This window comes from Aplysia californica, unplaced genomic scaffold (genome assembly GCF_000002075.1).
Source record: "Aplysia californica isolate F4 #8 unplaced genomic scaffold, AplCal3.0 scaffold00006, whole genome shotgun sequence".
Classification (NCBI taxonomy): domain Eukaryota; kingdom Metazoa; phylum Mollusca; class Gastropoda; order Aplysiida; family Aplysiidae; genus Aplysia; species Aplysia californica.
In genome coordinates this window covers 316253-342686 of record NW_004797276.1, presented here as the reverse complement: position 1 = coordinate 342686, position 26434 = coordinate 316253, and the positions used below count along the sequence as shown (strand labels likewise).

The window sequence follows — 26434 nt, the reverse complement described above, 5'->3', positions numbered from 1 at the left end:
ATGCTTCATTATTCATTCTTTATTAAATTAATGATGTCAGTTGACATCACAATCAGTTTGGACAATATATCAGCTCTTACAACATCTGTCAGAAAACAGTTCACTTCCCAGAGTCTCAAATAATGTCAAGAGGAGATTATAAACATACATTTTAAAACAGGATAACAGATTACAGGCCAATTATGGTGAATAAGGGGACTTGAGGGTGGAAGAGTTGAGAGGTCTGAAACTGAAGCCTTGTCTGCGTTGGAGATCTTGACAAGGCACAAACATTATGGGGATGTAGCCAACACGCCCAGATGACCAAACCTGCAGGAAATCATAGACTTCTAATATTCAGAATTTGTACAGGCAAAAAATATCCCCATCATAAATATAAGATGACTGCATAGGCTGAACTAAAACAGTTCAACATTGAAATAAAACAACTTGCAATCTCAAAAAGGACTCCGCATTCCGAACAAGACGCCTACTCATGTAGACCAAAAGAATAAAAAGCCATGTGTGGCATCCTGGAGAAATTGTGCTCTTGCCAAAAAAATGAAAATGTAGAAACAAATTTCTCCACCCATTATACAATCTTTAAAAAATTGTGGGGGGGGGGGGGGGGTCAGCAATGCCAATTTAAAAACCCATTTCTGTGTGGATTTTTAAAGAAATATGTTGATCAAAGGCACAAAAAATGAAAATTTGTAATGTAGTTTCCAAGGCCACTCAAGCTGGGAATTCACCAAACTTTGGTGGCCATTTTTTCATTTATTTTACGTCTAACACCAGGCAAGCTCCTTCACCTTCAATTGCAAATATCCTGACTTCTCTTCACACTAGATGGGTATTTTTTTTTTTTCACCAAAAGCAAAGTAAACGAACAAGCTTTAAGATGATACCAATAATTCTATGTACCTCAAAATTAACAAACACCTGATTCACTTTGATTCACTGTGTTGTGACACCTATAGTTAAGAGGAATAGTAAAGCAAATGTACACAGGACTTGCAGGCTGCAGGCAGTTCCCAAAAATCACAAACTACTGACTTAAAGTAAGAGAGGTGGGAAACCATTTCAAGTAACATGCCAGTTACAGAACCAAGTGTGTGGTGAACAAACCTTAACAAAGTGGAACTGAGAGCCCCTACTCGTCCAAGGATTCAAAAAATGAAATATGTAAAAAATCAAACATCAACATGTGAAGCAAACAAAGAGCAGGAGACAACCTCATGCAAGTGTCTTAGCCCAAATTTAAGTGACTGACACTACAGTAGTCTCCGCCTAAACGCACGCCATACAAAAGCATGCTCCGTTGAAACGCACGCTTTCATCATATTTTTTACACTATATAATTTTGACGTACAAATGCACAGTCACTTCCTCTAAACAGATGCTCCGATCCGCAAAACATGCCGACAGGTAAAGCATGACAAGGGAATATGTTTGCTACAACTCCTGCACAGCTTGCATAAGACAAGCCTAAAAAAACAGATATTTGGTGAAACTGCCTCTCGCGCCGGGCGTTTTCACACCCAACTTTCCACAGACACAGAGTCTAGGTCTAGGACTGGTCGGTGAAATGTTGGGGGGTTGGGAGACAGAACAAAATTGGTAACTGGAAATGCATCTTTGAGAGATGGTTTCGGACTGGTGTTTAGGTGACTGCATGTAATGTTTAGTTAGACCGAGGCCTATGATTTGCAACACGTGTGAATGCTGTAAAACATTAGATAGGCCTCTATAGGATCAAAGATTAGTCAAGTAAACCTAATCAGCTGCGCCTGAAGAACTTCTAACGTACTTGTTCAACGAATAACAAGAGAAATGTTTCTCTGAATGTAGTGATCTATGATTCTGATGTCGTTCATGAATTTACAGGCGTGGGTGGTCCCTTGGAAAGCCACGTGGCTGGGCTGTCAACTCTATGACTATCATCAACAGATTCCTCTTAAGCTATCTGTTCCCGACATTTTATGATGCATATCATTATATTGAGTCTATTTCCTTCACAAAATAGTCACGTGTCGTCACATTATCGGCCAAAGTGATCCCCAACCCCAAAGGAGGTCACTAGAATGTCAAAGAATTGAGATGACTGTGTGCCTTCCTCCCTTTGCACTGGTTCATGTAAACGCACGCTCCGCATAAACACACGCTTTGGGGCCTTTCCAAGCATCATGTGTTTAGGCAGAGACTACTGTATAACATTCAACACAGAAAGAGTCCTAAGCCTCACTGTCTAAATATATTAGGTTAAAACTAAAGAAAAGTCTAAAGAAAATCTAAAATTAAACATTTGTGAGGCAGCGTGGTGAAATCAGGTGCTCGTCAAAATAATCAAAGTGAAGAAACTGGCATTTTTTTCGCAGGTTTGTGAGATTTTATTGAATTTCCGTTTTTTGGCTCAACACCTTTCATGCCCATTAAAGAACACATTTCTGTGTGGATTTTACTGAAAAACGTTGATTAACTCACTCACTCCATATAATTTAATGAACTCAGGTTCAGATAATGAAGTGCAAAATAATGGTAGTGATGGTAGTTTGAGATGAGAGAAAGAGGTAGATCACCTGTCGACAGCAATAGGCTAGTACTAATACTAGTACTAGAATCTAGTACTAGAACTAGAGTCTAGTACTGACGTCTAATGATTGACGCTTGAAATAGAGTAGCCTAAGTCATCAAAAACTTATCAATTTAGTTTTCTTTGTTTTGTCATATATTTTATATGTATTATATGTATTTTAGGACAGAAATCAACCCTCTCACAAAAACAGCAAAAATTTGTACAGGCAAGTTTGGCTAAAACAAAAAGTTTTAGTCCCAAAATTGTGTCGTTTTTTGAAAAGCTATAAAACATGAACAAAACAACATAGAGGCAAAATTCTTTTCTGTTCTGCAAAGTTCAACATCTCCTACTAAAACTGGCCAATTTTAATAAATCTAACATTAATAGGTACAGAGTAACTGGATTTTGAAAAAGGTCAAAAAACGCTAGCAGGCAGCGGCTTGATCTGTGCTAAGGCGCCGGCAGCGAGCGAGTTTAAGGAATAAAGAAAATCTTTTTCAGTTTCCATGGACTCTCAAGCTTAGAAAATAACTCATCTTTGGCAGCCATTTTCTCAATATTTTTACCCCTGAGACCAGATGACCCTCACCTCCTTCGTTCGCAAATATCTTGACATCTATTCAAGATAAATGGACATTTTTTTCATCCAAAGAAAGGCAAATGGACAAGCTTTAAGAATGATACCAATAACTCTACATGACCAAAAGTTGACGACAGCCTGATTCCACCACGTCGTGACACATTTCTTTTCATGTGACGAGAGAGACAAAAACCTTCTGGCACTTACCACACTCAAAAGCGCTCCGTCCGAAAAACTTGGCTGAAATGCAATGTGGTGAGCAGATTCTCCTGTCTTCCCTTTCACAAAGCCACTGAAAAGCAGTGAGTTCCAGGATAAAAACTTAGAAATATTCATATACATGTATACAAAACAATATGACTATTTTCCCCTGTTTAAAACTTAGAAAAGAAACCCTTGGTCATTAGTAACCCCCCCCCCCCCAAAAAAAAAAAAATTATTAAAAACTCTCATTTTTTCAAGCTGTACGAAATTATGGTAGACACAAAATATTTACACAGAAGAGTGCTAAAATATATAGGAACACGGACTGGCTTGTGGTGAAAAAAAAACCCATTCCATTCACTTGCTTGAAACATTTCTTTATATGATAATATTTCTATGGGAGTGGTACTATTCATAAGTTTCATCAAGCAAGATCTATATATGGAAAATGATTTACATGTATATAGACTATGGTTTGACAGTATGTTATTAGGTACCACAAACTAAATTTCAAACTAGCTGTATGCCAAATTTATCTGTTCCATTTGAAAGGCCTATATCCACTGAGCATTTTGGTACCATTCTTTAACCTCTCCGTCAATTTTTAAGAAAATTGTAGTTGTTTAAAATTTGATCAAATTTGTTAAAGTCAGTCACTGGCTGCAACCCCATGTTTGACAGACAATAAAAAAGTAACAAGTGCACTAAACATCTCCACATTAACAGAGTACAATCACTATAACAAATATATGGAGCATAATTTTTTTCAAGACTGTGAGATCTTTACAAATCAGTACTTTATCACCTCAAACACGATATCTGTCGTTATTTCGACAAAAACACCGAGCGTTGACCCGGCCTGCGTCGCACCAGCCCCCGCGGCGAGCGAGTCGGCTCTATACTGTAGTGTACCCCGCGTGCGGGGTCACATGCTTTCTGAGTCTCGCGGAAGGATTGATGTAAAATAATTCCAATTTAATTACTTTATTCTAATAGGAAATGAACTGATCTTTTAATTAATACTCTTTATAAGCCGGTATTTTACATATTTTGTGTAAAAAGTGATCTTTAAACATTTCGACGGTATTTTTAAAAGCTTTCTATAAAGACGCCAAAGGCTAAACTTATATCACAGGAAAGCCCGTTAAAAGCTCTACAGTTCTCCGCCAATGAAAAGACGGTATTTAATCATCCCTCGTTCCGCGAAGCATTTGAATGCACGCGTGTCAATTTTTCAACCGGCCGACCTCGCATTCTGACCGCGAGGGGCTTCGCTTTCGTCGGCGATTCTCCAGCTCCTAATAATCGGACATATAAACAACTTACACCATTGTAACAAGGAAAAGCTGAACTTTTACAAGGTGTACGGCATTTGGTGTTTTATAGCGAAAGAGCAAAGAAACAGCGATCGGAATTAACCCGATTTTACCGATACCGCGCGGTCGGAAGGCCGCGAGTGCCCGCGAGGCCGTGTTTATGCTACCTAATGTTATATTACCAGATTCATTCTCAATATCCTTTTATGAATGCCTGGCATCTTTTTTTCTAAACAGCACAACATACCTTGGAATGAGCTCCAGAACAGGATGAATCATAGCTTTAAATACAGCCACAAGAGAGTTGTTTCCCAGCTCATCAGCTAAATACATGAATACAAAGAAAAAAAACAACCTCAAATACATAACATAAACATATTAACAGTAGCAGACCTGCATGTCTGACTAGCTGAGCAAAGCACACTGTGATCAAAGGAAAAGACAAAAGACAAGTTTTTCGCATAATGTTATACCAAACATTTACCATTCTTTCAAAAAAAAATAATTAAGTATAACTCACTACCAAAATGGCAGTCATCACCAATGTATATTTAAGTCCAAAAATGAATTACTTGAAACTGAAAAGTTTTATGCTACTTGAATTTCAAATCAGAACACTCCATTTATACTCTCTTTTTTTACCCCCCCCCCCCCAAAAAAAAAGTTTGTAATTATAAGACCATCTTCTGTTGCCAAGAGGTGTGAAAAAGTTTAAGCTCATTAACCCCTTCACTGCTGTGTAAACGTATCTCATACAGACCGATAATCTGCCGCCCAGTGCTGTGTAAACGTATCTCGTAGGGTGGCTCAAACTCATGTTTGTTTAGTTGAATATTACAAAGATTTGAATAAAGAGAGTGACATCCCTTCAAAGCGTATAGTGTCAGCTATGAGGTCATATATATATCTAGACTAATGGACGGAAAGGTCGGGTTCTATGACACAAAAAAAGCGAGAAGCGTAGTTTTTATTACACACATCGTGCGAGACCCAATGCGTCGACTCGGAACGCTTGTTGCAGTTCTTTACACTTGTTTATATTATTATAGCTTGTTTGACCAGAGCCTTGGCTACGGATAAAACCATTCTTTCGTTTGTCTTTCTACTGATACGTAGTTTGATGAGAAGCGCGAGCTTTGTTACTCATATAACAAAGCGAGGTGTGTTGTCTTTCTCACACACATCATGCGAGACAGAGCCAACACGTAGAATCAGTGTGCTTGTTCATTCTTAGTCTTTTCAAGTTGTTTACATTGTTATGGCTTGTTCTATGCAGGTCTGCTTAATGGATGACTTCATCTTATCATTTATCTTTCTACTGGTTTTACCGAACTGCCTTCTATAATAAGCAAACAATCATCAATTTAAGACTGTGACCTGTGACGTCTTCTCACGTAGAATTTTTCCCAGCATGTGGGGTGCACAAATGGTTAGTAGTCAAGGGGTTATAACAAATTCTTTCCTTACGTTGAAACATCACAGCCACTCTCTCTCCAGTGCTGTCCCACATGATGGACTTGACAGCACCACCAGCCCTGGGAACCAAAGTGAAACAAACAAAGAATAAATTAATTTGCAAGAATACAAGAGAACTACATTATTACTTTGACTAATATGACACATATGTCTTTCTCCCTCATCCAAGGAAGCTCAATTATAATGCTTCAAATTCTGCTTGTTTATAGGGGTGAAGAGAAGCACATCGATTCTATAACAGTCATTCAGTGCTGGGAACAAGCAAGACTGGACAGAAATAAAAGAAAGAATAGAAAGGAAGTAGAGCCCCACCAGCGGCGTAGGTACTCAAAGCACTGCATCCATTTCTGTAAGGGAGATTTCAGCTCATGTTCAATAACAGACAAAGTGAAAACATAGTAAAATTTTCTTTCGGCATACTAAGGACCCAATCATTATCATTAAGTGCTAAATCTGAAACAGGCATTAGAGATCACGGTTCTCCATTCACTTCTCCACTAAGATTCTCTCGAAAAGCCTATATATCCTGGTGTTTCCAATCACCCATCTGTTCAGATTTTCTGAATAAGTTTCTCTGGGTCAACCTCAACCCTCTTTTCTTCCAGTGAGAGTTAGATGTTCAAGCATTTGTCACTTCCTAATTGTCTTTATTAGTGAACAGCCAACATGGAATTCTTTCGGTACTTCCTTGTTTGATTTCTTTTCCTTTTATGAAACTTCCAAAGGTCTCCTCCCCTAAAAGGCCAACATGAAACACAATACCAACATCCAGTCACTTACTTGACATCTTCTCTTGAGTCCGAGGAGACGCACACCTGAGACACATCAGCGAGCAGCACAGATGAGCCAGCAGTGCTCATGTTCCCCTGTCCCAACCAGCTATCTTCAGCGTACCTTATGGCGTACAAAGCACTTTCCCCTTCCATTGCAAACAAGAGAACACGTCCATCGGGACTCCAACAAGAAGCCTGGAAATTCAAAATAGAAAAGATTCAATCAATTACTTTTTAGTGATAGATATGTGAATAGTACAACAGGTTGCACACGTAAATAGGCACACACACACTTATTATTTTTTTAAGGCATCCTTCAGTCTCAGGAGACTATATTCTGCGCCGTAGGAGATTTCTCAAGAGCAGCGCTTGCTGTGGCTGAACAGGCCCACACTAGAATGAAAGTCCCCGTCGCAGTGGCCGCACTTGTAAGTTGCGTCTACCTGCGTTGGTAGCCTCTGGCTACGGCGACGGCGTTTGTCCTCAGCAGCCTGTCAAAGTCGGGCTTCACCTCTGATGAGACCAGCTCGCAGCGCCTGTCTCAATTTGTTGCGATCGTACACCAGTGTCTCCCACTTCCCAGTGTCCATATCGAGCAATTTTATGATCTCGCTAGCACACATCTTTGAAGCGAAGATGGGGGCGCCCTTGCGCTCACTTTCTGGAGGCCAGCTCACCGTACAATAAGTCCTTTGGGTTTCTTCCATCCGGCATGCGATGTACGTGACCAAGCCAGCGGAGTCGGCGCTGCCGGAGCTGGTGAACAGACTTGGGGTCTGCACACAGGTGAGAACATCGACAATGGGCAGTGGATTTGAAAGTCTTTTGCATTTGTAGGTAGCCACAAAATAACCTTTCACCATTTCCAGGTCTTATTGACGACTACATCTTATCAACAATTTTTTATACCAATAAAGAAACTGAAGTTAAAGCACTGAATAAGGTAAATACAAAAAAAAATATGCCCTACATATGTATCTTACAAATTTAAGAATCTTTATTCATACAAACAGAGCAAAGAAAGAGGACAACTCACAGTCAGTCTTCCGGAGAGCTGTGACCACACTTCCCACTGCCAGTGGTGGGTCTCCCACACTCTGAGGGGAGCAGAAACATGCAAAAATACACTTTTTCTTTTTTCAGCTTCATATCTTCATACCCTATATGATATCAATGGGCTGTGTAATACAATTAAAAGAATTTTAAGAATATTTCAATAATACAAGTTATAGCATCCTTCACCAAATATTTTTATGAATCTTTCTTCATTTCAAACATAAATGTTTCTTTTATGAAAAATGACCCTAAAAAGATAAAGGGTGACCTTATTTGGGCCACAGTGTGGCCTAAATAAGCTAAACCCCCCTCCCTTACCTTATTTAGGCCACACTGTGGCCCAAATAAGCTAAACCCCCCTCCCTTACCTTATTTAGGCCACATCATATGGTAGATTTCTTGAACTAACCATGGATTCGGAAGGTCGAGATTCTACTGATCTTTTTATTTAGTGCGGGGGATTATTTCAAAATAGAGGATGATTCTAAATAAGTGGACCAAGTGTAAGAGTTGTGTGTGTGTGTGTGTGTGTGTGTGTGTGTGTGTGTGTGTGTGTGTGTGTGTGTATGTGTGTGTGTGAGTGTGTGTGTGTGTATGTGTTTGTTTTGTGTGTGGTTGTGGTGAGAGAGAGAGAGAGATCTAGAGAGAGAGAGAGTAAATGTAGTAGTGTGTTTGTATGTGTGTAATGTGTGAATGTTATTGTGTGCATGAGTGTCTATCTCAGTTGTACGGTCCAAATGTACATTATTTTGTTGAGAATTTTACATAGAACTCAACTACAAAACACCTTTATACAAAGTCACAGAAATATTCTTTTTGTGCTTATTGAGGTGCAGTACAGGGTGATTAAAACCTGCAAGGATAATTGGACAAAATGGGCAATATCTTACTAATGCTAATACTAATGGTCATATTTAGACAAATCCTATATCATTCTCTTTTTTTCTTAACAGCTCATGGTTATTAAAGAGTCAGCAAACTAGATCAAGGTAGTAATTTCGGATTCCTAATATTATGGGCATTCTTATAAAAATTTTAACTTGTTTTTAGCGCTTTTTTCAACGTAAAACGGATTCCGTTAAAAAAACAACAACAACAATGACCTTATCTTTCTTTTTTAAGGTATTGTGCATACATTTGTGTGAAACTATTTTATTCTATGCTTTCAAGTACATGAAAAAAGCTAATAAAATCAAGCAAAATGTTCTTCAGAGACAGAGATCTAGTAGTAAGCCCACTGGAACATTTTATAAACCGTGAAAAGATGACCAGAAAATAACAAAATTATCTTATGATTTTCACTTGCACTTGCAATTTTTTGGACAAATTATCGTCTACCTCGTTATCTTTTTTCCCCCACATTTTTCTTCACTATTCATGACAACTGGCATGTTTTTCAGTTATTATCAAGGAAGTGGATAGGCGGACCACGGGGTCTATCTAGCCCCAAAAGGATAGGTGGACCGCGGGGTCTACCTAACAAAATGCTGTTTTAGGATGTGAACCCTGGAATCAGCGTAGTGAAATAAGTAGATCTAGGTTTGACTAAGGATCGGTGGACCCCGGGGTCAACATAGTGAAATAAGTAGATCTCAGTTTATTTTATAGTAAGACTGGCGGAGCCCGTGGTCAACGTAGTGAAATTATAAGTAGATCTAGGTTTAAATTAATAAGGATTGGTGGACCCCTGGGTCAACGTAGTGAAATTATAAGTAGATCTAGGTTTAATTAAGGTTTGGTGGACCCTGGGGTCAACGTAGTGAAATAAGTACATGTAGATCTTGGTTTACTTTTAAGGATTGGTGGACCCAGGAGTCAACGTAGTGAAATAGGAAGGTTTAGGTTTAAGGTGGACCCCAGGGTCTACCTAACGAAATTTAATACTAGTTAGGTTTTAGAATAGGTGGACCATGCGGTCACCGTAGTAAAATAAGTAGGTTTAATCACGGTGTCCCGGGGGTCCACCAATTCTTAATTAAACCTTCTTATTCCTCTACGGCTATGGTGACTCCGGGGTCCACCAATCCTTTTAAAATTAAACCTACTTATTTCACTACGGTGACCCCGGGGTCTACTAATCTTTAAATAAATCTACTTACATGTATTTCACTACGGTGACCCCGGGGTCCACCTGTCCTAAAACCTAGTATTTTGCTAGGTAGACCCCGTTTTTAACAATATCCAGAAAATAACATAAAATGATTATATAGATCTATATCTATACATATTTTATTTAAAAGTATATACTTAAAAATAAAAGACTGAGCAGAGGCTTACAATGTAAATTCTGTGCTCTACACGTAGAGAAAGTCTTAAGTTTGCGCAGAACAGATTTTAGAAAAAAAAGTTGATCTAATTATTCTAATAAAAGTAAAAGTGATTGTTATGGTGAGATTTGTTATTATTAATTCTGGAAATACAGATAGTTGCTGAATCTAAAATTAACTAGAACTGTGCAATTCGTTTTATTTCAATTCCAAAGCCCAAAGGCATAGCAATGAGTTAGATCTAGATCTAGCAGTTGTAGGCTCTCTGGCTGCTTCTAGCATTTGTCTGCTACTACTGATTCTAGACAGGGAATCTAGATCTAGCTATCACCTGCACTATTAAAGTCAAATATATGGTAAAATAAAAACAAAACTGTGAATCGCTTTGTCAGTCAGTACATCCCAATTGCCATAGCAGCACATATTAATAGTTGAATAATTATACCGAAGCAACATGTTATCACAGTGTGCAGGGGAGAGCGGGGTGCCCGGGTCGCTGACCGGTCGATTCGGTGGTTCGGCTTTTGTAGATCTATGCATTTTTTACGGAAAGCCCTATTACTAGATCTATTAGTGTTGTGAAAACTTCAACCTCTACAGCTAAGGCGGCAAAAGATGTTGGAAAATAATAATACGTCCTGAAGTTTCATAATTTATACAGAATAATACAGCCAGTAGTTTTTATCTCATCGAGTTATAAAAATGGCCTTGTAACTTGTTTTCAGAAGCAAATTTTAATAGTTACAGTTCTACCGAATCGATTTTCACGCAAATTCAACCATTTTGATGACCATTTCTTTTCCTTTTAAAAAGATAAAGGCCTGTCGGATGTGGCAGTGCGATTAACACTAAGTTGTTTAGACCTATCAAAACACGAGGCTTCGTGGCCGATCACAAAGGTCTACGGGGCTTATCGAGGCCGATTCGCCCTGCCGCGTGCACGTTCACTAAACTGCCTACTAGATAGAATCTACTACCAAAGATTCTTCTCGATCTTTGCTACTACTACTACTACTACATCTACACATGTAGGCTACTACTACTAGACAGTACGAGAGATGTACTACTACGAGACAGTACGAGAGAGTGCCACCCAGGCAAAGATAGTGTAACTTTGACTCAGCCACGTTGTGTATACACTTTTTATACCCCAAATTTGACCCGGAAGTCCATTCGGAGGATTTGACCTTTTTACTTGACCAAAGTGTGCCAAAATGGTAGCCTAGATTTTGCCCCTCCATGAAGGAAAAATCTGGCCCTCATTCAAACCATTGAGATTGAGCAAAACTTTGCGTATCGTGCTTTGTTCTTACAATATTCATTATGATATATTTAAGTTGTACACTGAGACAAAACTGTACTAAATGAGAAAGGTGCACCATTATGAAAGTGGAACGAACTCAGTTGCCTTAAAAGGGTGTCCCCTGGTAGTTTGAGCATGTGTGGCCTAAATAAGCTAAACCCCCCTCCCTTACCTTATTTAGGCCATATGTGGCCCAAATAAGCACTCCCAAAGATAAATACACACAGTCAAATCGCACATGCAAAACTCAAATTCATGGATAGCTTGAACACTATGCCATTCTCCAACTGAATTGCTATATTTTTTTTGTACTAACGGCATTGAATTCTTGAACACCCAAACGATGTAATGTGTCAAAAAACTCATTTCAAAAAGCCGATCACAATTTTTCCTCGCAACACGTGAATTCAAATCCCCCTGGGAAAACAAACACACCCATTATCATAGAGAGTTCAGATTACATGAGCCTATCTCATAGCGCAGTGAGTACACACACTGCTTGTATTGAGACACACATCGCACATTACCTGTAGTGTGCATAAGACTCTAGAACCACCTAGAATCTAGTCATGTGAGGGTAAGTGCTGGATCAAAGATAGACTGTATGGTGCTGCATTGGGCCGTACAATGTTTGAATTATTTATACATTTTTATGTGCATATGTGTCTGTGTGTGCATGGGTGTGTGTGGTTGAACATGAAGATATGGATCTGGAAATGATTGCAGAAGAAAGGTGAGTGATGTGCTGTGGTTACACCATTATGATCATGATCTGATGGAAGAGCAACGTTTCCTTTTAGAAGTAAGGTTCATCAGCATCACTCTCTTCCTTTCTCTTGCTTCAGCACCGAACAAGGCGAACGCAGCATCCTTTTATCAATACCAAGCACTTTCCATGATGGTAGAGTAGTCAGTTACCTCCTTTGATTTTCTTCACTATCTCTCTTATTTTTCGTTGTAACATTTATTCAAATTTTAGATGAGACGACTACCACTGTCAACCCCCAACGTGTTAGAAATATACGTGCTCATCTGTATAACGCCATAAGGGAAATAAAACACAAAACTCACTGAGAAATGGATGAACGGCACACAACAAAATTAAACCAGTGAACTTCAATTGTTTTAAAAGGAGAAAAAAAGAATAAATCAGATTGGAAAACAATTTTCTTATGCAAACGCATTTACCTAAATAGAGATGATGTGGTTGCAGTCAAGAGCTTTGTTCCATCAGGAGAGTACGACAAATGTGCCACTCCACCTCCTCGATTTCTTTTCAATGGAATCGCAGTCTCCATGGGAACATCCCATACCTGGAATACCAAAATAATATGTGACGTCCACACATGATGAAGAATAAAAGTACTACAATCATGAACAAAACAAAATTAACCAAAAAAAGGTAGCTTGACTTTCTATGAATGGAACCATTACCTATACCATGTCAGTCTGGGCAGGCAAGATTACCAATGATATCCATACCCTTTTACAATCTAACAATATCCATTGTCATCAGGATAAACCCCTGTGGCCTCTACATTTTCAGTCTGTTTTGAGGTTGACATCCTACTAGACACAGAACATTATAGAGAAGCAGATCCCTAAGCTTATGGGTTCCAGCAAAAAAAAGAAGGAAGATGAGCTTGTACAATTGTAAATGTCATAAATGCAGAACTGCCACTCTATGAAATCTAAAAATCAGGATCTCTGAGGGAAAAAATCGGGATTTGGTAAAAAAAAAAATGCGGATCAACAACAAATCACCAAGACGACTGCCAAGCTGATAAAAATGTTCTTAGGGTGTCCATAAATATTTCCATATATACGCCCTCTCTCTCTTTCTCTGTGGGTGTGTGTGTGTGTGTGTGTGTGTGTGTGTGTGTGTGTGTGTGAGTTCTGAGTGGAAAAAAAACCTAAAGTAGATCTTGAGAATGTCTCAAGTCGGAAAGCCAAATAGATAATACTTCCATTATAGTTGAAAAAAAATGTACGAGCAAAGTTCCAACACAACTAGGGGTGAGTCAACTACTAAATCCAGCATCGATATTTCGGAAAACAGTGCTCCGAGTTCCTGCTGACATTCCGCGACAGAGAAGAAGGGAGTGAAATTATTAGAAAAATCCAGCGCAAAAGACGGAACACAAAAAATCAGGATACACGTAATCGAAATCTGGAAAATCGGGATTTGGAGCAGAAAATCAGTATATCCCGATTAAATTGGGATGAGTGGCAGGTCTATAAAAGAGCATCAAAATATTTTTCACTCTGAAAGAAATCACTCCTCTCAATGTTCTATTGACTATTTATTACACACCATCTCAAAAGGGAAGTAAATTATGTATTTGCAGCAACATAGATATATAAAAGAACACTAACTGAACTTAAACAAACTGCAGGTGCGATTGAACTTATGTCTCCATCAAAATTAAACATGTTGAAGAAACTATTTCAAGATTTAGTGGATTCACAGAACATGAAACTAACCAAAACAGATGAATGACATGGTGAAGCGGACACCAAGTGGCTGCTGTATGGGTCCCATGCCAAGCTGGTGACAGGGGAGTGACCGGGCGACTGCAGTACTTGGACAGTGCTTGACGAGGGCCTTTGAAAGAAACACACGGAACCAGAGAGTTAAGATTATAGCAAATGAATGAATAGTTAGAACCTTTAGGATGTAACATACATTCACAAAAAAACATTGTGACATTCTTAGTAAAGCTGATGGAATTATTCAAATACTTTACAATATTCTTTAAAAAATAACACAATTTTCTCACAAAAAACCTAACTCTTAAAGAAAATAGGGTAAAGACGAGCATTTCAGAAACAACTTCAACAATGAACACAAATCAAGTTGCATTTTGGTTAATACTTCGTGTGGCTTTTAAATCTATCAGCAAATAGAACATTTACTTTCTACTTATTAATACAAATAGGAAACAATTCCACGAAGGAATAAAATTTTTGTCATCCGGTGTTGCCTTCAACCTCAGCCCCCCCCCGACTGTATATTTTTTTAAAAAAGAATAATCCCCCCTTTCCCGAGTCATAAACTTCGCAGCGCTCAGACTTAGCATGAACTTTGGTGACCTCAACCATTGCCGATACTCGCGATGTGACGAAAACGCACAGGTTCAATGACCGGTCACGACGGCGAGCCCGACAAGAAGCTTTCTTTTTCTTTCTGTTTTTTTCACAAGTGACAGCACAGGACAAACGAATTGTTTTCATGGCGACAGAGCTTTGTAATACAGAACCTGCATGTTACAAATGTGGCGCTATCAGACTACTATAGGCCCTACCAGCAAATTTCTTGGTGGTAAAGAAAGCGAAAGTAGATCTTGATTTTCCCGATCAAGCTTCTGTATCGCATATCGAGGGTCCATCGCATATACACTTCCACTAGTTGCCGCCATAACCGCCTGTGCGCGTGTAACGTACTCTCGGGCCAGGAACGGCCGAATTAATTATATTATATCACAACCGCGACCCGCAAAAATGGACCCAAGGACGTTATCGGATTTGGTTTTCAAATATTCGAGAACGTTTATGTATTTTCCCGGGTCTTTCACGGGGCAATTTACAGATTTCTTCAAATTCCCGTTGCATTCCGGGTCTCAGCGATTTTTTTCAAATTGTTGGGTAATTCCAGGGGCCCCCGGGATTCCCGGGGCCTGGCAGTCACTCTGTACAGGTGTTCCTGTCCGATCTGGCAAAATTCAAGGAGTTTTCAAGGAGACTTTTCCTAGAACACAAATTCAAGTTTTCAAGGAGATTTTTCCTTGAAAGCAAATTCAAGCAGTTTTCAAGGACTCCTTGAATTCAAGGAGGCCGCGGGAACCCTGTATAATTTTTCATATTTAGTGCCTGCTGCTCCAGGGGTTTGCTAGAATTTAGAGTTGAGACGAGACAAGACTCCGTAATATCAATTTTATTTGAATATTGTGCCTTCACCTCACAGCCAGAGATGTAGGTTCCACATGCCAGATCAAGACGCAACTCTCACAAGCAACTGCTAGCACAGATCCTGACAAAGGTCTGGGAATAAATATTCAACACAATATGTATCAAAAGCATAACAACAGGAAACCTCTATTATTATTATTCAGGTATTTGCACAATTTAAGCAAACATTAATAGTCATTTGTTACTTCTAACACCTGAACGGGTGGGAGAAAACACTGGAAAAGGAGGGGAGGGGGCAAAACTAAATTTTAGCATAAATCACAGATTTCAAAGGACTACCTCAAAGATGGGAGGCATTATTTATCACTGAAAGTCCTGAAGCAATCAATCATCAGTAAAGTTTTAAAATACTGATCTTTAAACCAGCCCGAATTTTTCAAATAATATTCTATTAGTTTTAAATTCTATTGCGTCAACCTAGTGCTTGTTCCCTCAACATCATAAGTTACATAAATTACATGAGCAGCAAAAACTGCCTCACATTAATTCTTGAAGGGTCCAAATGCTTTAACACTTTGCAATCACAAGGCTCATATATAGTAAAAACTCTTGCCATCAAAGGCAAAGGCATTTAGGGGAAAATCCAAAGAAACTGGGTGGTAAACATCGCCGATGGACGAGATGGGGCAGCAAAGTGTTAATGTTATGAACAGTGTGTGTCATAAAAGGTAACCAGTACATCAAATAGAATGAGAGCACCACATAAAATTCCTCACTTCCATGCCAAGTCTGCCACTTGTTTTTGCAATTTGTGCTTCAGAATTGGATTGAGACTGCTCCCAGCTGAATATACATGAACAGAATCGTCTTTGAGAGCCACTGCCAGCTTTGTAACATGTGGGTGCCAAGCTAAAGCCTGCACAGGACTCTTGAACCTGATGAAGTTAGGCAAAATGAAATAAATGGCCATAATCATCAATACAAATACCTGTAGTAGTAGTAGTATAGGGTTTTACGGCGCTCGCAACTGCATAAGGTCATGTGAGCGCGCAAAACACAAGTTGGTAGCATTCGCAATAGTTCACTGTACGATAGGTCGACAATTAGACTTTAAAATGCTAAAATACACAAATTCAGTGTAAATATATTTGCGATTTAAAACAACTCTTATAATTAACAATAAAAATTTTTTAACAATATTGTTTTACTTTACAATTTGCCATAATGGCCTTCACAAAATTCAAAATTCTGCTGGGAACAACGACGGAAAAAATGTCTTGCAATTTCTTGCATTTATAATATTTCCTTCGGATCTCTCCAAAGTCTAGACATTCGGTTAAGATGTGTCTAATGGTAAAATCTGTGTCGCATCCGACACAGAACGGCTTCTCATCTCCCTGTAGGTATTTGTGGGTCAGGGCCGTGTGTCCGATGCGCAATCGAGTAAAAATGACTTCGTCTCTTCTGGAGAGGTCCGAAGGACTTCGCTGTTCTAGTTTGGGTTTTATAGTATATAGTTTATTGTTCTTCTGTTTTTCCCAGTGGCAGAACCTGTATCTACATACTTAATTGACTATAGCCAGAGGGTGAATTTGTGTTGCAAAGCAAATGGAAAGTGCGAGCTGAAAAAAGCTTGAGCACCAGGTACTTGCTCAAAAGGAATTAACTAAGAAAAAACATTCATTTAGTTCAGGGCCTTCAGCTGAAATGCCACTATCTGTTCCAACTGTTATACCGCATGGCTATCCATATCTATTAAATTACTGCAATTCAGCAGAGGCTTGGAAAAAAAAAAGAGATCAAATATAGGAAGGATAGTAAAAAGCATAGTACTGGGGTAAATTTGACAAATTATCTCCATCTTAAAGGCAAAGCGACACTTTGAACAGCACAGTAAAAACTTCATTTTTCATTCCAAGATTCACAAGCATTATGATATAATACAATTGCAACACACAACAAATACTCAAAATGATAAGCTTTAGAACAGGTTTATAAAAATCAGATTTAAAAAACCCAAGTTTATTATTGCACTACCTTAGAAGTATGCACACATATATACATACATGTTATACACAAACGAACACAACAGAGACAAACAAAATCACAATTTCTAATTCATGAGCGCAATACCTATCAAAAAGCTGTAAAAAAGAAAGTCCCATCTTCATTGGAAACAGTACACACAAAAAAGAAAAAAACAACCAAAAAAAACAAGCAATCAAAAACAGGACAAATTACCAGTTTGCAACGGGTGTATATTTCTTCAATATTTCATCTCTTGAAAGCTGTAGAAAAAAAAACAATAAAGATGAAAAATTTTTTTTATCACACTCAAATAATCAAGGGTCAAAGATCAATGGCTGGACAAAATCAATATCAAAATTAACGCAAACAGATAACACAATAATAATAGTATACCAAATTCAGCAAAAATGCAATTCAATAAAATCTGTTTAAAACGTATAGAAGGACATTAAAAAGTGCTTTTGGAAAGCAAAACACACACACACACACACACACAAACACAGACACACACACACACACACACACACAATCAAGGCATTCTAATTGGAATCTAAATATGAAACAAGGCTCACCCCCATTTGAGGAAACAGAGACTCCTTCAGTAAAATCACTTTCTGAAGACAGCTCAAAGCAGTCTGGCAAACTGATGACATCCAGCCAGGCACTGGAAAAGAAAAGGAGAAAAAAATGTCTTAAAAGGAGACTGATTTACTGTACGCGGGCAGTATTGCATACTGACGTATCTCAAAGGCCACCAAAAATGACTTTCGTCTGTATGCAATACTGCCCACGTGTAGTAAACATAAACCTTGTGTTTCAATCCAGCTTCTTCCTCTTCATGATTCATCTCTGTCAGGAGCATAGCTGCAATTCTTGAATAAAGGGCAAAGGACATATTGAGCTAAAGAGAGACAGTTGATGCAATGTCATTGCTAAATTATAAAATTATTGCAGGGGGGAAAAAAGATTGTGGAAAAGGAGATATAGGAAGGGATGACACCTTGAATGAGGTGTTGCAAGTCATCTCTCTCATCTAAAGCCATCTACAATGTTACATTACTGGGGGAAAAAGCGACTGAAGTGGGACACAATAGAAAGAATGTGTAAGCTGTGTTGTTGTTGTTGTTATCGATTCCCTTCTGTCCATTGTAAGCAGTTTAAATTTAGTAAACCACATCCCCTAAGATTGTCGGATGCTCTTCTCACAGCTAGCAGTCTGGATACCAGCCAAGTTCATAAAAAGACAATTTAGAGAAAAAAAAAGGACATAAAAGTTTGTGAACGACAAAATGGAACAGTCATTAATTTGTTGGCTTTTTAAAAAGAAATTTTGGCCATTTTTTAAGACATGGGTGCAAAACTAAAACTGCAGCAATTTATAATAAAAATAATATGGCCCTGACAAGTTACATAGGTCACTCCTCTATTCACAGAACCTATCCTAAAACGTTAATCTGAGACCTTTGACCAGAGATGAAACAAGTGGGTCTGGGTGGAAAGGAAAAGAGAGCACTATACTGTTGTGTGAGCACATCATGTTGACCCACATTATCAAAGACCTGTGTTTGCAATCAAAGCAAAAGAGGCGTAGAGACTAGTAAACAAAAGAACAGTTGTGTATTCAGGTCACACTGGGCTGAACACATCATCCAGGGTCTTGTGCTTCATCAAGAGAATGCCTTATTATCCTCTGATGTGTAATGACATCCAAGTCTTTAGGTACACACACCATAGCCAAGGTAACACGGATCTGCTGCAAGTGGCATAATTTTGTTTTAGTAAGAGTTTTACAGCACTTGCAACACAATAAGGTCATATAAGTGCCGAAGAGTAGACGTGTTACATGAGAGTAACATACACAAAAAAAGGAGGAGAGACAAAGGACAATAGGTGTTCGATCGAAAGGTAGGAGCAAACCACACTGGAGTACCCGCCAACCACCCATTAAGTGATATAAAGCATAAAAGAAAGAGAGGCTTTTGCAATAATTGAGAATCAAAGTACACAGCTCAGGGCAAGCAGCACCTTGTAATCGTGCTAGAAGAGGACAAATTTAGTTACTTAATACCACGAAAAAAGCGAAATACAAAATACTTTTAAAACAAACCAGATGACAAAACCTTAATGTTTGATTTATCAGAATTCAGCTACATGATAGCACTGAATTTTTGGCTTACCCTGAAAAACAATTATATTTGTTATGAAAGTTTTTGAAAAACACCAATACCTTCATCTTTGCTTTCAGTAATTTCTTCTAGTGAACAGACAACACCACCTCTGTACCTGTGAACCAAGAGCAGAAGCTTTCATTCATGTATTTGTAATAACAAAAGCAAAATAATTAAAGCTGAGGAAACATAAAAATAAATTACGAAAGTACTTTAAAAATGTTCCTCTGTAATACAAAAAACATGAAACCTAGTACCACTCCATCTGTGGAAAATTGCCATGAAATGGCTCCCATAAGATAAATACACCAAAATAACAAAAATTATAACTTAATGACAGCTTTGTGATCTATTGTTCTGAGAAAACTATGCTCTTTTTAAAACATTTTGCTGCCTTTTGTCATGTTCCCTGTACCTTTCTCCATTCAGGTAAATTCACAAGTCTTGTAGGTTTTCAGATTATAATTACCAGCTGTGCAAAGCTCTCTTCCACACTGTCTGTCCATGGGATAAGAAAGCCAGTTGTGCGCTTTCACAGCGGGCTGCGACACGAATGGAACTTTCAGTGTTAAGAATGATATCAGGATAATCAGGAACCTGAAAAGGTACAAATCATTCTTTAGTGATTCAGTTTAAAATGTTCAAGTTCAACCTCAAAGTCAACAAGAACAAGAAGAGAAAGAATGTATCGTTATAATACAATCGAACCTGTGTAAGACGGAATCACAAGGGATCCCCCAAAAATTCTGTCTTAGACATTTTCCATCTTGGACAAGGGTGTTTAGGAGAGGATGGAGGGTTTTTCAGAGGCCCAGCCTGTGGGATCAAGGGTCACTAGTCCAGTTGGCAAGCAGTAATCAAAATTTCACACCTCTCAAGCACTCTATCCTCTTTGATAAAGAATGTGTGTCAGGCCTACTTATCCATTGCTTGCTTTTCATAGGACAACTGTTTAACCTTTAAAAACAGAAATTTAATGTTTGATCATCTCCTTTGCTTCCACCCTTAGCCCTAACCATCAGTGTAATAAGCACAGTCAACCAATTTGAAAAACTTTTTTCTCAGCCGGCCGTATCATGATCAAGGCGGCATGTGCAGGCATTGACCAAACTAATTTCACACTTCTGGTTTCTGGCTATCCATGAAAGTCTCCATACACTGGAGCACCACTCGAGCACTCTCACCGGCACTGGTGAGATTTCATACCCACCCCACCGTGACCATTTGCACAACAAGGTTGGGGTAACATCTTTCCCCAAATTGCACCCCTACTGCCCTACTCCCCTTTCTCGCCTGGTAGGATGGTGTAAAGGTGAGAAATTGGCATAACATTGTATCAAATCAGGGCTGAGTGCGCAAAACATTTTTCTGTCTTAGGTAAAAAAAAAAAAAAAAAGAAAAAAAAAGACCTTCCAAATCGAAAGAATTTCTGGCACTCTTCGGGAGAAGTGGTCCAGGCCTAACACCATAGACACAAAATCGGAAACAAAAACGGAAGTCGCGTAAAATAACTGACTGAGTTGCCAGGGTGAAAATTCCACCGGTAAATTTAAATAGAAGGAAGAGGCTAGCCGTACTTAATGACGGCTAGACAGCTGGGCTAGCCGTACTTATTCTTAATATGATGGCTAGACTGACCATAAAAAAAGGGAGTGTATACAGACCCGGTAACCGGGAACAAAGTCCCGAAGTATACAGACCCGGTAGAGGAACTCTTTTGCGATTTCGGAAAAGTTCAGCGCCCTCTTGGCTCAGGGTAGACCTAGGTTCTTCTAGATCTATGGCCTACATCTAGACAGACAGACATAAATCATTGATTTAGTAACGAGGCTAGCCTAGATCTAGATCTAGATCTCTAAATGAAGAATGCGGATGTCTTTTCGAAGAACGATCGTTGTTCCTCCGTTTTGGAGTTGGAGGAATCACAATTTGAAGAAAAGAAACAATGTCATAATTTCTATCGAGCAGTAACGCTCTCTGTGTATTCTCTTTTTCTTTGTCACTGTCTTTCTTTCTCCCCACTCCCACTTATTTCCCACTCTATCTTTCTCTCGTTCCCTACTGCTAACTAGGATGTCATCTAGCACTTCCCCTCTCTCTCTCTCTCTCTCTCTCTCTCTCTCACACACACACACACACACACACACACACACACACACACACACACACACACTACCGGGTCTGAGCGCTGAAACTTTCCGAAATCACGAAAGAGTTTATAAACCTACCGGGTCTGTATACCTCGTGACCTACTGAATTGTAAATTTTTAGTTTGCAGTACCTAAAGTATTTGTATTTGAGACGAAACCAGGTGCCTTAATGAAAGTGCATGTATTTTAAACCTCCTTTTTTGTAATGTTAATAGGGCCTAAGATAAGTACGGCTAGACTGGCAGTCTAACCGTACTTTTCTTGACTAGCAGTACTTAAGTACGGGTAGACAGCCAGGCAAGCCGTACTTAAGTAGGACAGCTAGACTGTCAGGCTAGCTGTACTTAATATTGATGGCTGAATTGTAAATGAAATTTTTAGTTTGCAATGCCTAAAGCATTTGTATTTCAGACAAAAACCAAAAGGTGCCTTACCTACTTGCATGTATTTGAACCTGAATAATTACTAGATCTAGATCGAATGAGACCTGTGTACTTAACAGGTTTGAGTCGGTAGGGCCAAACCTAGAGATCTAACTTAAGTACGGCTAGACTCTCAGGCTAGCCGTACTTTAAGCCACTTCGTAAATAGAAAAGGTCCAAACCCATTTGAGACTATTTTCGGTACTATTCTAACGTTTTAGTGTGATGAGCACAATTTTGGCCCTAAAAACTGCCACAATACAAACCATTAGTTCGTGAATTTACGTCCCCCCCCCCCCCCCCTTTTTTTTAAAGGCAACTTCTGGTTTCATTTTAGATTGTGTACATAATGTATAAATGAATCATGTCTTGGAGTTGGGCTGGGACCACTTCTCCCGAAGAGAAACGAATTTCTTTCCGTTTCTGCATAGACAGGGATCCGTTGTTTATAACACACAGGTAATTATAGTAGAGGAATTTATCAAGGGGGGAGCAAGATTAAACCCCGTAGTACGTAGCCTACCTGACCTTGCCTTGACTACCACCACTACTACTAGATCTATCTACTAGATTCTAGATATAGATCTAGATCTACTCAGTCTCAGTCAGATTGCTGCCTGTGTCAGTGGACAGTTTGGTCTGGTGACATTCATTATTTCAGTTACATTTTTCAGTTCTATTTCCCTACAAAATGGAGACTTGGTGGCCATCCTGACAAAGGGTACTAGACTAGATCTAGATCTATATCTATATCTAGATCTAGATAAGATCTAAAATCTAGATCTAGATCTATTTTTATTCTAAGGTACTTACACAAGAAAAGGCAACTGATTCCGGAACATCTTTCATTTGCCCCTCCTGTTCCAGAGCAGTGACATGACTTCTTCTGGGAGGTGGTGGAAACTGAAGCAAGATACTTGACATGTTGATCCACTTTTGATTTATTATTCTTAAAACTTAGGTCTAGAGTCTAGTCAAGGCTCCGTCCAGTAAGAACTATTTGTCTTGAACTACAATCTATAGTCTTCCAGTAAGCAGAAAAAGGTAAGGTATCGTACAGGTGTAGCTCAACGCATCAGCCCAAAACCGGGCACACTCGATGTTGAGAAAACTCAAACCAAAACACACCGCGCCGGGGAAATCATTATTTTTCCAAATATTTCTTGAGAGTAAATTCCCTTGGTTTATAGGGTAGCAGACCACAATAATTATAGCTTAGGCAAGCCTAGTCTAATAATAATATTGTGAGAGAAAGGTAGAAACGGGGTGGGGGAGGAGTCTCTCTCTCTCTCTCTCTCTCTCTCTCTCTCTCTCTCTCTCTCTCTCTCTCTCTCTCTCTCTCTCTCTCTCTCTCTCTCTCTCTCTCTCTCTCTCTCTCTCCGCAAAGAGTGGGGCTGACACGAACAGGCCTATGATGGGTTTAGCATTTTCTGTTTGTTTTTAAGCGTACGGTGACCAGTAGGATGAGAGGGTTGAGGGGGGGGGGGGTTGGTTCTGTACGTACTTGCTGTTGGTTGACGTCATTTCCCGACACAGACAGTGTACATATAAAACTGGCCCCACCAAAGATGAAACTGCACCGGCACTGCATTTTAAAGATATTTTTTAATTTATTTATAATTTGTAAGTGTTTTACGAAGCTTGCAACAGCATTTTAAGGTCATATATGAGCGCATGGTACATACCAAACATTTTCGGTTGGTAGGAAATTTTGATTTTTGCCCGGTGATGAAGCCCATTCTTATTGATTTCTGACCACCAAGGGATCTTTAACGTGCGAAACGTGCACACGGGACCTCCGAATTTTTTAGCCCTTGTCCGAGAAGGCTAGATGTAGATCTTACCTGCCATAAGATCAGGGGTGTGGCTGAAAGAAGGCAGTAAGAAGAGGCCAAGGAGATTAAGCAGTAGAAAGGTTGCAGAAAGAGCCAGGAGTCCATAGGAGGGGGCAGAAAGTGGAGACGAAAGCAGACAACAGAAAATCGAGAGCAGGAAAGGATGTGAAAGGAGAAAATTTTATGGATGAAAATGTTCAATGGCTATCCGGATACGAACCGGGACCTATTGAATGAGAGGGGAACACATTAACCTCTAGGCCACGAGAGCCCCCCCACCCCCTCCCTTAAAAAAAAATGAAAATGAGCTGCGATGGAATGTCGTGATTGGAGCTAGTTTTCAGTTTTAGCTGTTTTTATGCATAGCCTAGCACTATTAATTAATTGGATATCGATCAAAATATTTTTGTTCAGATCATCTACCACCAGAAAAGAAAATATTATTGATGCCTAATTAACCCATGGATTGCCTTAATCCAAAAGGGGGGGGGGGATGGGGGCGGGAGGTAAGCCTACAGGACTATTAATTTGTGGCTATTGCAAACATTGGTCCATGAGGTCGTTGAGGTTTTGATTGTTTATCTCTGTTTAATCACACTCATAGACACGGGGACTTCACTTTTTGCCCTTGGGAGAGGCAAGCCTTAATGATCCTCTTTTCAAATGAATAATTTATTAACGCATACATTTTTCCAACTCTGTACGCTGATCACAGAATGAGAAAAAAAAATCAGCTCCGAAAATCGATCGCATTATCAAAATAGGCTACTACGAAGAACGATTGTTGGTCCATCTTAATTAGGCTAACATAAATTCTTCTCAATGAATAGGTCTAAATGAAGCAACAAAGCAAACACTCAGGCAAATGAATAAAAGAGTTCGGTGGCGTAAGGTGTCAAGGGTTGTTCTTTTTCATGTGAATCAGCCCACCCTATTAGTTAAATTTACCTGTGAAATAGTTATTATTCTAGATGCTTTTGCTGTTTATTTAGTGTGAGAAGACTTACCTCGTATATTTCTCCAAACAGATGATAGATCAATATGGGGTGAGGATAATTCTATTTTTTTAAACTTCCAAAATAAACATATAAAAATTAACTAAAGAGGTTTTTAAAAACTGGTGTAAGTCAGCGGTCTGACAAAAGAGGTAGTCCAGGGTAAGAGCCGTAACCTAGAAAAGCAGTAAGGTACGGTATAATAGGACTATTAATATCACGTATGGGCATTTGTCAACGAAAAGCAAGTAAACGTCCAAACAATTAAAAAAAGAAAAAAAAAAGAAAGAAAAACCTTCTGCCATCGGCAAACGGCCACCTCTTTTTACAGAATCAGAAAGTCTATCGATTGATTGTCGAGTGCTCATGTTCCGAAGCCTGGCCGCGTGTGCCGTTGTAATGTGATGTTGATTCCACTTGCAAAAGAAGCCATGGAGGTAAAGCAGGAAACCGAAGAGTTGCACGGGATTGTGTTGGTTTCGCACACTGTGCTTTGAAAAAGAGTTGCCGATAATCAATGACGGAGACTCGGTGAATCGCCTGATTACGAAAGGTACGGCAAACCTGCCTCCGAATGTTCCATCCACTGATAATGGAGACCAAAAACAAAAAACAAAAAACGTCAGCACTAAATTTAAAAAATTAATACTCTCTATTTGCCAGATTTGTCATTTCATGGGTTGTTCAATGCATGAAGCTACACTTCAATACATGTACTGTGCATGTATACATTGTGAGCGAATCAGAACGGGGAAAATTCAGCCACCGCCATCAGCAGCGACAGCAGCAACATCATCATCATCATCATCATCATCATCATCATCATCATCATCATCATCATCATCATCATCATCAATAGTAGTAACAACAGCAGCAGTAGCAGGAGGAAGAGGACGAGGAGGAGGAGGAGGGAGAGGACAAGGAAGATAAGGAGGAGGAGGAGGACAGAGAGCGGGGGTGGGGGTGGGAGAGAGAAAACGAGAAGTTACGTGGTGAGAGCAGAAGGAGGAACCGCTTTTCGGGGGGAAAAAGAAGGAAAGGGGGCCGGACAGGGAGAAGGGGGTGTTTCAACATCATACCGCAGCTCCACATCCGAAGGACAACTCCCTGAACAGACTGTAAAGAACGTTATGTTCAATTTTACATCCGAATGGACCAAAAAAATCAGTTAGCAGCAACAGTACTAGTATCAGCAGTAGAGGCACCAACTACAGTATTATCGTAATCAACAGCTTAAGGAACAACAACTTAATTTTAAAAAATAAACACCACATGTAAAAACAAAACAAAAAGAAATCGAACACAGGTGAACATTGTCATTCATCTTTATTTTGCACTCTCCAGCAGTATTAGAGCTCAGATTCTCTCTCTCTCTCTCTCTCTCTCTCTCTCTCT

General features: G+C 39.3%; 1 protein-coding gene across 1 annotated transcript; it reads right to left on the bottom strand.

Moving 5' to 3' along the window:
• On the bottom strand, positions 1-23363 carry LOC101847851 (aladin). The gene is made up of 15 exons (XM_005089403.3): positions 23023-23363; positions 20107-20234; positions 19697-19752; positions 18042-18133; positions 17683-17729; positions 16218-16376; positions 15490-15573; positions 14017-14137; positions 12721-12845; positions 7943-8003; positions 6914-7101; positions 6125-6192; positions 4905-4980; positions 3345-3429; positions 1-309 (listed from the first exon to the last, which is right to left on the bottom strand). The coding sequence occupies exons 1-15, from the start codon at positions 23131-23133 to the stop codon at positions 181-183; spliced, it is 1530 nt and encodes a 509-aa protein (XP_005089460.1). The 5' UTR covers positions 23134-23363; the 3' UTR covers positions 1-180.
• Between the last annotated feature and the right edge of the window lie 3071 nt (positions 23364-26434).